This window comes from Rhagoletis pomonella, unplaced genomic scaffold (assembly GCF_013731165.1).
Source record: "Rhagoletis pomonella isolate Grant_MI unplaced genomic scaffold, Rhpom_1.0 Rhpom_scaffold_00007, whole genome shotgun sequence".
NCBI classification, from domain to species: domain Eukaryota; kingdom Metazoa; phylum Arthropoda; class Insecta; order Diptera; family Tephritidae; genus Rhagoletis; species Rhagoletis pomonella.
In genome coordinates, this window is record NW_023458561.1 from 54,204,736 (window position 1) to 54,220,011 (window position 15,276).

The window sequence follows — 15,276 nt, forward strand, 5'->3', positions numbered from 1 at the left end:
GTTAAGTTTCAGAAGGTCTTCCGGATTTTCTTTTTTAATCGCGGCCATGATTATCTTAAGGCTTTACATTCAACTTGTTTGGTCCACTGATCTGCAGGTGCTCTGAATACAGACCGGCTTCGTGCTCCATCTTCGAACCATTTATTGAGATGGATATACCTTCATTTGCCACTGGATGGTTTTCTTTTGCTTGTGTTATTTTCTCTTACAAGAAACTGTGTATAAGGTGCCTTTGTATTGAAGTCCCAAATCGACAGGAAGTTGTCAATCCTGTACTCTAAGTCAACCTTGCTTTCACTCAGAGTTGATTAGTTTCCACAAGTTGACTTCCTTAAATATTAGGGAGCCATTTGCGACTACAACATGAACAATTAAATCCCCTAGTGATCTACGGCAAAGTCGCCATCCCTTCGGCATTCATTTAATTTAGTGGAGAGTTTCTAATTAGCCTCCTCTATTCTAGGCAGAGAAAAGGCGGGAACTTATGTTTTGTTTTTGTGAACGAGATCAGGCCAATTTTGAAGAGGTCGACTCCAAAGTCATTCTGGTTGCCACATTGGGGTGCTTCTAGTGCTTCTTATATGTATTAGCTCACTTATCCTTGGCTGGAATTTGTCTGAAATAAGTATTACCAAGTCGCTGGTATTGGCGACAAGCTTCATTTTTATTGCTTTAAACAAGTTCGCTATTGTATTGTTTTGTATCGCGAAAGCCGATATGGATATGGTATGGAGGCGTTGTCTATTTTAAGGCACAAGTATTATTCAATTACAGATTTTTAGCGATGGAAATTTAGCGTGGCGATTTATAGGAAACCACTGTAAGAAGCCTGCAAATAAATATTCCTTAAATTCTATAGATTTATCGATAGTAATAGCAACCTCGTGGAGCGCTTTCGCTTTCTATGGATCTACCTTTCCCTATCAATAAGTCTTTTAAGTGTCTTAAGAATACCAGATGTAGGACTTGTCGCCGTGAAGTACTTTGCCTGTGTGTGATTTAACTTCCCTGACCGCTTTCAAGAATATGTGATTGCAAAATAGTACTTTGATTTTATTTTAATCTTATCACTTATGTATAGATATTAAATTTGACTTCTAATGTATTTAAAATGACCACACCTTCTGAGGTACAGCTTTGTTTCTTTACAGGAAACAAAAATGTACATAAATGGTTAGAAATCAACGTTGGTATGAAATTTGATTTCCTCGGGGGCAAAAACATGCTCCATGTTGAACCACAATTAATCAGCTTAGCATAGTGAATTTCTTAAAAAAAAAAAATAAAATACATCGCTTAGGTTTTGGCAAATGAATAGACAAAAACCATTAAAGCATACGCTAACAAATGAGCGAAGATATCAAAAATAAATTAACTTTTCTACTTCAGGTTGTCAGCCGAAGCCTTACGTAGCCAAAAATGCGATTACTTTAATGTACCCAATTCGCTGTGTTTTTTTTTTCAATTTGCAGTTTTTTTCATAATAAATAAAAACGACGCATGCGTTGTTGGCAATTAATCTCTGCTAAGTTGAAAACGGCAAAAAGTGTTAATTAATAAAATAGAAAATACATTGGATGGTGCGTTTGTGGTTCCATTTTGAATATTTGCCATTGTTATAAATTTGTGTGGGTTAATCTCAAGCGGATTTTGTTGGAAAGATCATTAATCGCGAATGTTGTTTAATAAATAGTAAGTGCCGCTTGAGTTTTGTGCGAAACATTTTTTGAATTTTTTTTTTGTTTTGATTTGGAAGTAGCCGCCCAATTTTGTTAGCTTTACATAGTTAAAAATGTACGCATGTATGTATGTATGTATATCAATAATGTTAGATATATTGTCATCGGTGTCGTTATCGATATAACTATGGACAGAATTATCGATGCCGTTCAGTTATCGGTTTATTAAAATTTATTAATAGGTATCGATCACTAGTTATGGATTACTATGATCTTCGTATTCGTAATGATCCAAATTAATTTGAATTTATATTTTCTTTTTCTTACAGCAAAATGAAGCCATTCACACAGCTTGTCTATGCGGCGCTGCATATAATCGTAAGTATATAGTTTATCAGAAATTTTAGTTTAGAATATATTTATTGAATTTTCCTGAAGACTTTCTGGGGGAACATTATAATCGAAAATACAATTTTTTTGAGTTAAGTATGCCGCTGTCGACAGCAGACCCGAGATTGACAGATTAAGAAATACTTTTTCTGGATACTAACACTCGACTGAGTTTCTGCAGATGCAAGATGGATTCCGAGTTCCACGGAAACAGCAGAACTTCCCCGGAAATAGCAGGTCATCCCTCGATTTCGTTCAGTATCAGAATTAACTCGTCCGGTTTTACTATTTTTGTTGCAGTTCCATTGCGTGACGCTTTAAACGCCTTTTTAAATCTCTTACCATTAGAAATGATGGGATTACAAGTGGCAGCACTTATTGCTCTTCGTTAAGAGATATAACTCAGAGACAGGCGTTACTCCTGGGTTACTTTGGTATTTTGCATTGATTTGACTTTTTTTCGGACAGCACGAACCGGTGTGTTCAAAATATTGTTTGGATAGAAATTTTTATGGAGATCCTAAATACAGAATAATTCTAACCAAAATTGGGTTTCCGGTCACTTACAAGATGAGCGAGATCAAGCAAATTATTCCTGAAAAAGAACGCATTAATATGCCTTTTGCCTTTTGCTAGCTGCCCATGAGATAATTTGCCTATCACACATAGTAAATAAGGGATGGATCTCTAGATAAAGCTTGACCAATGTGGGTTCGAAAATGATCTTGAAGTTCGTATTCGTATAATAAATTTGATAGAAGGCAAAAAATTTTCAGTTCTTTACCTTTATCTTTAGATATGCATAAAAAAACTGGTGACCTGCACAGAATGAAAATTTCACACTGTACACGTAAATGTGAAGAAAAGTAGCACACATTCCATATAATTATACCAAAATATTGATTTCACTATAAAAAATAAATTTTTTTGTTTGCAAGTATATAATGCATTAGTGTGGCATCGGGAACCACGAGTGCTCAATTGAATTGCTCTTATTGACCTCATAGGGTCAATGAATATGTGGCACATAGTGTCCTACCTAAACTGCAACCAAGGCATATATGTATATATGTACATATACTTAGTATAAACAGCTCCTCACATTTTCAGCTATTCCCAATACAATGTGTATACTATATGTACATTAGGGTGAAAAAAGTAAAGTTGGAATTTTAATGCTCTCACCCCTATGATTGTTCTATACGAACAAAATATAATATAAATTGTCCATATATTTTTTATGGGGAAAATGAACTTTTCGTAGAAATGGTATAGAATTCTTGAAACTCTTCAGGAGACTTTCAACAACAATACCCAATTGTTTTTTTAAACTATTTTTTAATACTATCGGTTTTTTATGGGTAGCCTTATAGCATTTTCAGTGGTTTTTGGGGGACCAATGAAATAGAGTTACTATGAAAAAAAATTAAATAAACAATGGGGTATTATTTTGCGAGTCTTATGAAAATAAAAACAGTATTCGGATCGAAAAATATTGATTTTTAAGAATTCTATACCATTTCTACAAAAAGTTGTTTTTTTCTCATATAAAATACCTGGATAACCTTAAGTGCTTTAAGCGACACCTAAATATTTTTTGATTTCAACATAAAAAAAAATATTGTTTCGGTGTAGAAGTATCCCAGGTGGTGAGAGCAAAAAAAAATCCGACTTTACTTTCCACATGCATTTTTGGACCACCTTAATGTCAAAGCAATTCATTGAAAATAATTTGTCTGCCAGCCATGTACACACATCCACGGCAGCATGGCGGTTAAGCTGAAACGGTATCTCGTCAAGTTCTTTAATGCACCACGGCTTGTATACTAATTTTCCTTAGATTGCAAGTAATTTTGGCGAAAGTGTCTACAACTCTAGGCTGAAACGTGGGAATGCTGTTTTATAAATTTTCTCTATAACGGATGTTTACTGGTAGCTTAATAATTGCAATTGAATTTGTGTACCTTTTTTGCGGTGGGCTGGAATGTGCTGAGCAAAAAAAAAAATCCGTTAATCTGTAGTTGTCGGCTTTTGGTTAGAAAATTAATTTCCTAATTTACCATCGGTCACGTTAAATTCATTTAATGGATTAAGAATGTATGAAGATTACCAAATGCACTTATGCACATATATATATACATAGATACATACATATATGCACATGCATGTGAATGTAGGTATTCACTAAACATTCCTTGGCTGGTTTTAAACTGGTGTGAAAAAAGTTCAGACAGGCATGGGATGGTAAAGCTTTGTGCAGAATTTCTTTGAGCTGATTATGTTATTTACGAATGTGGCTAATAGGGACATACTACTATCTAGAACAGAGCGAGTTGGGCGTTACTGCCTTAATACCATACTCGTGTTTATACGTGATTTAAGCGTGTTGAGTTAGAGCCGCTGCCGACTCAGTTTCAATCGCTGCAGTATACATCTCGGCAGACGAAATGCCGCAGTACTTATTTCGGGAGTTTTTATGGCTACTCCAGTCCAAGCTCCGAAAACAGCAGCTAAGTCTCTTGTTTTAGGCGTTATGGCTCAGCTAGAGCTGCCACTCTTTATGCCTGGACCTAGGCTCCACAGACAGTATGCATGTGTTGCCCACGATGTCCAGGTTGCACGAACTGGAATTCAAGAGTAGCAATTGAACATAGCCAAGTAACTGTAACTGCATAATCTAAATGGCACTGGCTATCAAGTCATAGCGTACGCTGATGTCATTGCAAGTCTTAAGTAAGTTATGTGGACTTAGCATTAATCCTACTAAGACCGAAATGTTACTCTTCACGAGCAAGCATGAAGTTCGTCAATTTAAGCCTCTCACCTTAAACGGAGTAGAACTTACTGTCTCAACCTAAATCAAGTAACTTGGGATTATGATAGAGAGGATGGTCAATACCGCCCTGTATGCCTGTAAGACGGCTATAGGCAAACAGTTGTGAATGAAACCTCACATAGTAGACTGGATGTACTTAGCTGTAACAGGACATATCCTCTTCTATGGGGTCATCGTATGGTGGCCTGTATTAAAGAAGAATTTGTCCAAAGCTAACCAGGAACGGGTTCAGAGAACGGCATCTCTGCTTGTCACGGGAGCACTACCCACTACATACGTCCACCAAACCTCTGGAAGTAATATGATATCCACTTCTCTAGGGAAAATTTCTCGCCGGCTGGTGTGATTCTAGGTTAAAACAATCTAGCGTTGGAGAGAGTTCTAGCGGACAATCTACGACAGCTGGATTATACCACACCTCTACTCTGTTTAGATAACTAATTCTCCATAAGAATCACAGAGAGGATCGAATGGGAAGGTGCCATAGACCTAAACCCAGTGTCGATGGCTATATAAACAGATGGTTCTAAGCTAAACGAAATAATGATCAGCGGGATTCGCTCTGGTGACTGTTGTGTGGGTACCTGGACACAGGAACATTCCTAGAAACTGCATAACCTACAAGCTGGCGAGGAGAGGAACTTAGCGAATATTCTAAATATTTTGTGATGTATAAAATGCACTAGGTGCTTCAATTTTAGGGGAGGAAAAGAAATAAATGTCTTTCGCCAGTGGTATCACATATGCCTTCGAGCTCTGCCCGGTATCGGCCACTCTAACCTAACTGTATACCAGGAATACACCATTATGGTCTTGATATTGTATTTATATTTGTAACAGACTTAAAAAAATAAGGAAGGTTATCAATTCATCGGAATACTTTTTTTATTATGTATGTTACCGGTCGCCTAACTCTCTGATAAAACTTTCGGCGTTTTTCTTGTCGGACAGCATTTCAAGCTCTTCGCATTCGGGCATTTCAGCCTTTCTTTTCTTATTGCGATAAATAAGTCTCGCTTCCCTCTTCCATTCCCTTTAATGGTCCCATATGGTTCGCGTTGCGTCCGATCGTGACATTGCTCATCCAACCAGTTGTTCTTTCGGGCTCGCTGAAATACGACTACTTCTTCGGCGACGGTACGGAGTGAGCAGGAAATGTGGTTCCACTGCTCGCATACTGCAGTTTGTTGAAGAGTGCTCCATGAGAGTAGGTTTGAGAGTCGAGTTGCGAATGCTTTGGCCGTCTGTACGGATTGCAGTTTTTCGATTTTTCCTTGCATTGTTGGGCGCACACTTTTTTTTCGGAGTGTACGTATGTCTAAAACACTGGAAACGTGCCTTGCGTCTATCACAACTTGATCGTATTGGTTTCTCGTTTTTGATCTGGAAACAGCAACGTAGCTTTATGGATGTACCTAGAACAGTATACCACCATGTTTCGGGCCCCGTAGAAGCCGATATTATTTCCTTGCTCCATTTTCCATTGAAATCGCCAAGCACAATTTTGATATCATCACGTTTGTACGCTCCAAGGCTGACGAGCGTGATAACGAAGAATCTTGCTCAACGTCCAAGGCATTTCTTGGATAGCGGTGATGTCAGCTTTTGTCCTTACGAGGACATCAATCAGCTGGGCAGAGGCACCTTCCCCATTAAGTGTCCAGGTGCCTGCCCTCAAATCGTAGTCTTTTAAACGTATGCCATGGTCGTCATCATCCGAGTTTTTTTTCTATTAACTGGAAGTAGTTTTTACGTAGAGGATCCCAAACCCGGCGCAGAACCCACTGTGACTCAAGGCTCCTCCAATTAGATTGGTTACAATATCTCGCACATTAGTCGTATTATATTTCTCTTTAATGTATTTTAATAACTACGTATATCTATGTAGTACAACTATTATTGTATGTGACTTACATTTCATTTTGTACAATATGTATAAATAAATAAATATTCCTTTAATTCATTTACAGACAATCACCACATTGGTCACACATGGTGCACAAATACCAACTGCAACGAGTAAGTAAATCACATTTCCAAGTACATAAATTACTTTTTTAGTTAAAAAAATATTGAAGAAAGAGTTACAACAAATCGAACCATTTATTACCTATTAACCTAAATCCAATGAAGAATTGGAATGCGATTTAGTTAATTAATATAATCTATTATTTTCCAACTATACGTGTAATATACGAGTATATATGTATAAACTATATAATAAATAATATACGAGTACATGCATTTCTGAGCCAATTTATTAATTTAGTTTTAATCTTAGGGAAAGATATAGGCAAATGTAGGAAATGAAAGGAATAATGCATTTTTCTGTTTAAGTTAAATACTATTTGATAGCACACTATTGCAAGTGAATGTGAAAAATTTTAAATTTATTTACATATCGACTAAGGCATACTTCAACTAACTACATAAGCCGTTATTTGAGTAATAACGCTTGCCATATTTTGTTCTAATGTACTCCAAAAGTTCTTTGAAAATAGTTTCTATGTACTGCTTGTGTAATTTCGATAGATGCTGAAAGCTGATTAAAGTAAAAGTCTGGGCAACTTATAATCAAAAATGAGGAAAATATAGCTCACTTAATTTTAACTACTGATAATTTGCTTTTGCATTGTGTTTTAAAAATATTTAAGTCCCAAGAGATATAGGTCAGATAAAAATGGTTTTGTTCAAAGTGAGCTAACGATAAGTCCGCTCACAAAGGCAAAACACTTATCGAGTGCTTTATTGTACGCTGCCTAATTGTAAAAATATTAGATAAACACATTGAAGTAACATAAAAAAAATTACAAGAAATTGCGAGCTAAAAAGTAATCGAATAATCACATAAAATGTGCGCCAAATGGAGTAGATGTTGGTCGGTTGTTGTATACTACATACAGTCATGTTTGAAACATAAATAAAAAGCAAAGCAAAGTATGGTTAAAAAAATTAGGTAAACTCAATAAATGTGCACAGCTGAGTAAAAATGACATGCATGTGGTTGCGCGGCATGAAAGTGAATGTGTGGACGGCTGAACAAATAGTCAATGAAAAGTAAAAAAAAAAAGAAAAATGAAAAAGTAGGGATGATATCGATACTTTCGCTTGGAAGCAGTATCGATATCTAAGAAATATCGGATCTAAAATATCGATACTTACTCATATCGATATTTTTGACTGTGAAGTTATTCCATATGAACTTAGTTAATTAAAATTTTATGAGAATCCTAAACTCCAAACTACATATATGTTTAATGATGAATTGAATTTGACACAGACAATTCATTGGAAAAGATTACAAGAAAGTTAATCTCGTTTAAGAAAAAAATTTGCGCATAAAATATTTGTAAGAAAAAGTCTTCTTTTATAGTACTTCCCAGGTATATAGGTTTTTAAAAAGATTTCAGTGCTGTGGAAATGTACTTCTATAAACAAAAATTATGAGCTAAATATTTAAATACGATAGTTGCAAAAATGTCTCCTTATTACTTCAGCTGTTAGAATTCCACATACAAATGGAAGTGTGAAGAGTACAGAAACCAAATGTTACGAATGAAATTTAACAAAAATAAATGCTTGCAAGCATTTAAAAAATGAAAGATTTTCTAGTATCTAGATACCGCCGACGGGAATAATATTTCTATTTAACAGCAATTTTTTTAATCAACTATTTCTTCTTTGTTTATGTTCTTCAATAAAAGAGCTAGACTTCCACTAAATTTAGAATTTTCCGCTAGTATTTTCAGTGTACGTATTTATTTCCTGGCATTTTGCTCAAGGCCTTCACAGGCTAATGCGCGTTAAATCCGTGGAGTTACTCACCCAGCTTGATGTCGCGTTCAAGCGTCTGTTCTGAACATTCATCCAGTTCACTCTTCCACTCGAATAGTTGGGCCGTGTAGACGTCGCATTACATCGACTTTGGTGACTTTGGTGAAGCATTTGGGGCGTGTACTCTTTGCACTATATCGACTTTGTTGCATTTGTCGGTTTTCGTTGGCAATTAAGCAGCCATAAAGAACAAGAAGCATCTTAAGCGGAGGAAAAATTGCTGAATCCAAATTTGCCTTAATATCGGGTTTCGATGAGCGTAGTGGTTTTTTGATACCTACTCGACACTTAGATCAAAAGTATCGATACCAAAATTACTTGGTATGGAACAAAACGTGTCGAGTATGTACTTGTATTTACCCGCATCGTTTCATCCCTATGAAAAAGTAAACAAAAAGTTCGCGAAATGAGTAACTACCCTCCAGTACTGCTGGAGTCAATCGCTACTTGCGCTACTGCACCGACCCCTAGGGAAGTAGGTGCTCTATTAACCCGTGGTAGTGCGTATGATGGTGCAGAGTCGAAGCAATCGGAAGCAGAATAGCGAAAAACTACGACAGAGGGCGCCCATAACTCACGCAAGTGACTACTTTAGTAATTACCGGTAGTGCAGAGAGAGCCAATGTTGACTACCGCCTAGGACATTGCCTTGTAAAAGTAATCGCTGAAATACACGGCAAATAGTCGTTCGGTAATCGATGGAGTTTACTTGGTAGGTACCGATTCATCAGTCCTGTAGTCCCTCCCCGTACGGCAGGGTAGTTTGCTACGAATTTGAGAGCTTAGTTGGAGAGGATTTTAGCGTCATACAAATTTTTATCTTGTATATCTTGTAACCTTAAACATTTTTATTTGTAACTCAATGTAAGAGAGTTTAATATAGTGAAAAGAAAGTACTATATATATGTATATTAGAGTGGCCCGATTTTTGTACGGAGAAAAATAAATTTCATCCTAGGAAATGGAGCACCCCCTTAGTGTTTTCCTTTTGATATTTTAATATCTATACCAACTTTCAATTTTCTAAAATGTGCTACTGGATCGCTGTGAAACTAGCAAACATTTTTGTTGATTTTTATAAAATGCTCCTGTTGCCATGACAACTGCAGCTTGTGATATTTTTTAGATAATTTAAATTTGAAATGCTCTTAGGTTGCTTAACCAATTTTTTTTATTAATATATGTACACAATATTTCTATAGTAAAATATGAGCATCATGAGCATCCTCTAAATTTATGCTTAGAAACGTAAAGTTTGGTACCAGCACCTCTTTCGGCAAGAGGAAACATTTTGGAAGGTGCCCCAAGCCCTACCTCGGAAAAAGTTTGTTTGATCAACTCTAATATACATAAATATATCAACCTAACTTACCACTTCCGACCAGTAAACTTAGTTATCTGAAATTCTAGTTTAGCTATAATAACATTCTTTTATCCATTATATCGCTATCTTTTCTCGTTCTCGATATATTTTATATTGTCATTTTTTTGCGTCGGCCGCCCTAAATATATCAGAATAAATTTTTTGGGAATATATGGATAAAAAATCTGGGCTCTTCTGTTTCGAACGAAATGTAGCTTACAACATACATACATATGCGACGCAGCACGAAGAAACACACCTTAGCGTCCAAAAATTCGATTTTTCATTTTCCATTCATATTTATAAATTTTGAGTTGCTACGTTTTCTTTCGGCCATCCCGTAAAATTTCCCAAAGGCTGCTTTGGTTTACATGAATTTTTACCCCCAATAGAGATAAACATAGGAGTACATACATATTGTGTATTTACCTGTTGGCATTAGCAATTTGTGCCAATTTGCGTAAATGACACATTGCTGAGTAGAGTTGCAATTCGAGTTGTGCATTTGTAGTTGCGCTAACAATTGTCAAATTGCTGTCCTAATGACAAATCACAAAGCAAGTGATGGTTGAAGTTGATATGCGAATAATTATTTGATAAAAGTATTTCGAGGTTGATTTTTGTACAGAAAAAAGATAAGAAAATTATATAACTAAATCAAAAAATATGTACATACGTACATGATACAAAAAAGAATGTAGTTTCATTACTACTATTTTTTGATTATAAAGCAGATTTTTGACATTTCTCCAGATGCAAACATTAAGCATAGCTTTGCCACATTGAATTTTTTTGAGAGGGGAGATTTTCTTTTAAATATTTGGGATTTAATAAAAGAGTAAAATTTACATACCAAAAAAAAAACAAGTTCATGTGTTCGATAATCAGATTTGAACGTTCTTCTCAAGCGTTTTAAAGATCCTTTGAATAATATCGATTTGCAGAGATGAAGTAATACGAAAATCCAGTTTTGAAACATTTATTATTATTTAAAAAAAAAATTAATAAATTTACATGAAAAAACTCTTTTTTATAGTCCGAAGAAGATGTATTGATAGATATTTCGTCATTAAAGCATAGTCCGAAACAGGCTTCGGAGAAGGTTGTATGGGCTAATTTCCTCACATTTAAACGAGTCACAATTCAGAATTCTCCCGAAGTGAAGTATCCAGAAGTAATTCAGGATACAAAACTGTCGTGTAAATCTAACGTGGATCACAAAACCTCTAAAGAATTGGCAGCGTTTTGGCAATGTAAGCAGGTCTTTGGCAAAACGTGGGGTGTGTCATCATACGGAATCCTCTGTATTTATACCTCTATGATCAGACCCATAATTATCTATGCGTCAGTGGTATAGTGGAGCAGATTCTCAATCAAGAGCGTGGGAAGTCTGCTTGCTAAACTTAAAAGAACTACTGCCGTGTGCTGTCCTGAAGCTTTCTCTACAATACGTGGCGCTGCTCTTGATGCACTGCTGCACTTACCGTCACTTCCCACGAGGGGAAGCTTTAAAGACCATCTGCAGACTAAAAAGAAACGGATGCTGGTATAACACTGAGTGGCGCAAGGCGGAAATTGCTAGCGGCAGAGATCTGAGCACTTGTGTTCTTTTCAATGCCATAGGATAGTATGCCACCTTTACCTTTGTTGAAGAGATTCTGCAATGTTTGTGTTCCCTGCGGCTGAATGCTGGTTTAATACCAGCACTGAGTCCGGAATCACCCATAATCGAATCTTCAATGTTGGTTCCAAAACTGACTCTCTTCGACTTTTCTCTGGGGAAGTATGCTTCGGTCTTCCAGGCTGAGGTGTTTGCAGTGACACCCAAACTGCACTTAAGGCATTGGGCAGCCCTCTAACTACTTACTTCCAAACTCTGGGTGCCAGTTCAACCGGCAGTAACTCCTATCGTCCATAACTATAATATCTATCATAGCATGAAGCACCGAAATTAAAGCCTTATCTTTGCAAAGCACATTGAATCCTTTTCGGTGACTGGCTTTAGAAGAAACTAATTAATTAATAGCTGATTTTTGCGGTGGACAACATATTTACCGGTCTTTTATTTCAAAGAAAAAGTCAGTTGGTTGCTTTTTCAAATATGGCGATGTATGAATCTCAATTTTCGTTATTGCTCAGATCGAAGACAAATTTCCTTTTAGTTTTCTAAATATTTTTTTTTACACTAAATATATTTTATTGAGGATTAGGTATGGTAGCACGAAATGTCACAATCTGCTTAATTGTCAGGTAGTTAATATGGCGCCCGAAAAGTGACAATGAAACTACCTTCTTTTTTGTATCATGTATACGTATACATACATATGTATGTACGTTAGGGCGGGCCAATTTGATTTTTGAGATTTTCTCGACTATGGGTCTTATATCAATTTGGAGTTTGCCAAATTGCAAAAATAGGATTCTTAGCATTTAACTGTAGTGTCGTATAAACTGTTTAAGGGTGAAAATTTTAAAAATTTCTACGAAACTTATTTTCGCAATTTGGCAAAGTCCAAATTGATTTTAGACCCATAGTTTCTTCAGCAAATTTGCTTAGAATTATACATAGAACCCTCCTCCGCTATACGCGCGCATAGTCAAAAAAAATTAAACCGCCCTAATGTACGTATAGTAGGTTACTATTGTTTAATATTTTTATTTAGTAAAACAATAGACAACGGTAAAAAATCAAGACTGTATCAAATATATTTTAATATTTTCATCAACTTATAACAAGCTGCCTCTACGATGCCATGTCTAAATTTGGTATTCCGGCAAAAATAACGCAACCCCGAAACCGATTTGTTTCCGAACCAAATTTGACAACGGATTAGCCAAAATCGTTCTAAAATACATCATCATGGGTCGTATGAATAAAAACTAAGTACTACTTTTTCTTAAAATTTCATACCTTTCATTTAAGTTTTGTTTAAATAAATCGAGTAACAGGTCTGAAATATTAAGAAAAAGCAATTGCTTGTTTTTTTATTAATACGGTCCCATATTCTGGTTCAAAATAACAAATAGTCAAAAGTTAACTGAAATGTTTTGCCTTTCATTGATAAAGTGCATAGGCGTTACATATGTATGTTCTCGGCAAATAACTAATTTTCTGAAAATTGCATTGCATTTGCGTACTGCCAATATTCCTATTCTTATATATGTAAAACTATTTTTGTTGCATATTTCCCATTCAATAAGAATTGCTTTCTCGAGATGTGCTTTTGTAATGTTCTTTTGAAGCTGTGTGGTCTAAGTTTAACTGAATGGCAATACAGAAAAAAACGCGTGCACAATTTTATAATTAGACAAGCATAATTAATTCACAAGAAAGCGTGACATTGAAAATGATTCCGATTTGAAGATAAGATAAGATAAAAAATTAAAGAGAAGAGGTACAAGTGTACCTCCTAATGTACAGTGTGTTATTTGGGAACAGTGCATTTTATTTAAAAACTAAAAACTTATGAATGCTTTTATTTTTATTGGTTTTTCTTATAACTTTTTTATTTGACATCCAATTTGTATAAATCATACAAAATTTACCATGTGTACCAGGAACAAATTTCTGTCAGAGATTTCATTCAAACTCTCTTTATTGTCGAATTCGTTGTCCCATACGAAAACCGACCGGCAATTTTACACCCAAAAAAAAAAAAACAAAATATATTCGCGAAGCCATGCGCCAAATGTATGCAGTAAAATTGCGTTTTTAGTTTTTCTCTCTGACGTCAGAATTTGTAAAACTGACTTTGAAAATTGAATAATTGAGTAATTAAGAAAATGGTTTAAAAAATGTAGTGCAATGTACTTCGGAAAACAGTATGGGTATCAAATTAAAGAGAAAATTCCGTAGAGAAAGAACAGATTAAATTTTTTGGTGCATAAGGTATTGCAAATGTCTTTAAAAACTTTATCCTTTTTCGTAGGTATAAACAAGATAATAAATACATTTTTTTTCTATTACTTCGCCTACGATAACACACTGTACTTCCCAAACGCAGGCCCGAGCAGCTAGCTTTTTATATCAATTCAGTTCATAACTATAAATAGTGTAGTGTCGCCGCAAGCAAACCATTAGTTTCAAAGAAATTCACCATGCACAAGTAAGTGGATAAAAAAAAATTCTAAAACAGCATCAGAACGGTTAGAAAGTTTAAACTTTTAACTTTGTGCAAATTTAGGTCAATCCTTGCGATCATCGTCCTGGCCCTTATCGGTCTCACTCACGCACAAGTGGAATTTAGTGGGGACTGCCCTTGCGATGTGACTGTGCAGAGCAATTTCAATGTAGCGGCGGTAAGTAATACAAAGAAGTACAGTATTAAAAAAAACAATGAATCGTTTTTTTCTTGTTGCCAAACAGTATCTAGGCGTTTGGTATGAGTATGCTAAGTATCCTGTTTACTTCGAAGCCGATGGCAAGTGTGTAAAAGCCGAATATACGCTGAAGGACAATGGTGAAGTCGGTGTTGTGAATAGTATGATTAATGTCACGTAAGTGAAACCAATGCCATTTTTCCATTGTTCATTTAAATTTTGAATAAAGTTTTATATCGCAACAATTGTTTCGTACACCACAGCGACAACGAACTTACCGATATTGTTGGTTACGCCGTTGAAGTAGAGAACGCGAAATTGAAGGTTACATTCCCCGTTACTCCTGCCTTCAACGCAACTACAAACTACTGGGTTTTGTCTACCGATTACATTAACTACAGTGTCGTTTACTCCTGCCAAACTGCCGGCGGCAGTTCGCATTACAGTAAGTGGAATTGCAAACGATTAGGACTTTTGTTAGTTTTAACTTTTAAATAATTAAAAATTTGCTTTTCATTTCTCCACGCAGCTATCGTTTGGATCTTAACTCGTGAACAAAGTCCTTCAGAAGAATTTATTACAAAGGCTAAAGATGTTTTGACACAGAATGGAGTTTCGTTGAGTGAATTGGTTGTCACGGATCAGAGCAACTGTAAGGTGGCTGCAGACAATTGCTCTTAATTACACGAAGGATGTGTCTGAAGCGAATAATTGTAAAATAAAAAAATAATTCAGTGTCAAATAAAATACATACTTATGTATGTTCTTGAAAAAAAACTAACTTTTGATTAATACTAGCAGACCCGGTGAACTTCGTCCTGCCCAAATTAATTTTTTTATTGAAACATTTGGTC

General features: G+C 35.6%; 1 protein-coding gene across 1 annotated transcript in view; it reads left to right on the top strand.

Annotated features, from left to right (window-relative positions):
- LOC118743092 overlaps nucleotides 1-15,276 on the top strand; it is a gene marked incomplete in the record, with an annotated part of 113,928 nt that overhangs the window by 58,872 nt on the left and 39,780 nt on the right. Inside the window, 2 exon segments of the mRNA XM_036475591.1 lie at nucleotides 2,009-2,057; nucleotides 6,876-6,924. Coding sequence (XP_036331484.1) covers nucleotides 2,013-2,057; nucleotides 6,876-6,924 — 94 coding nt within the window.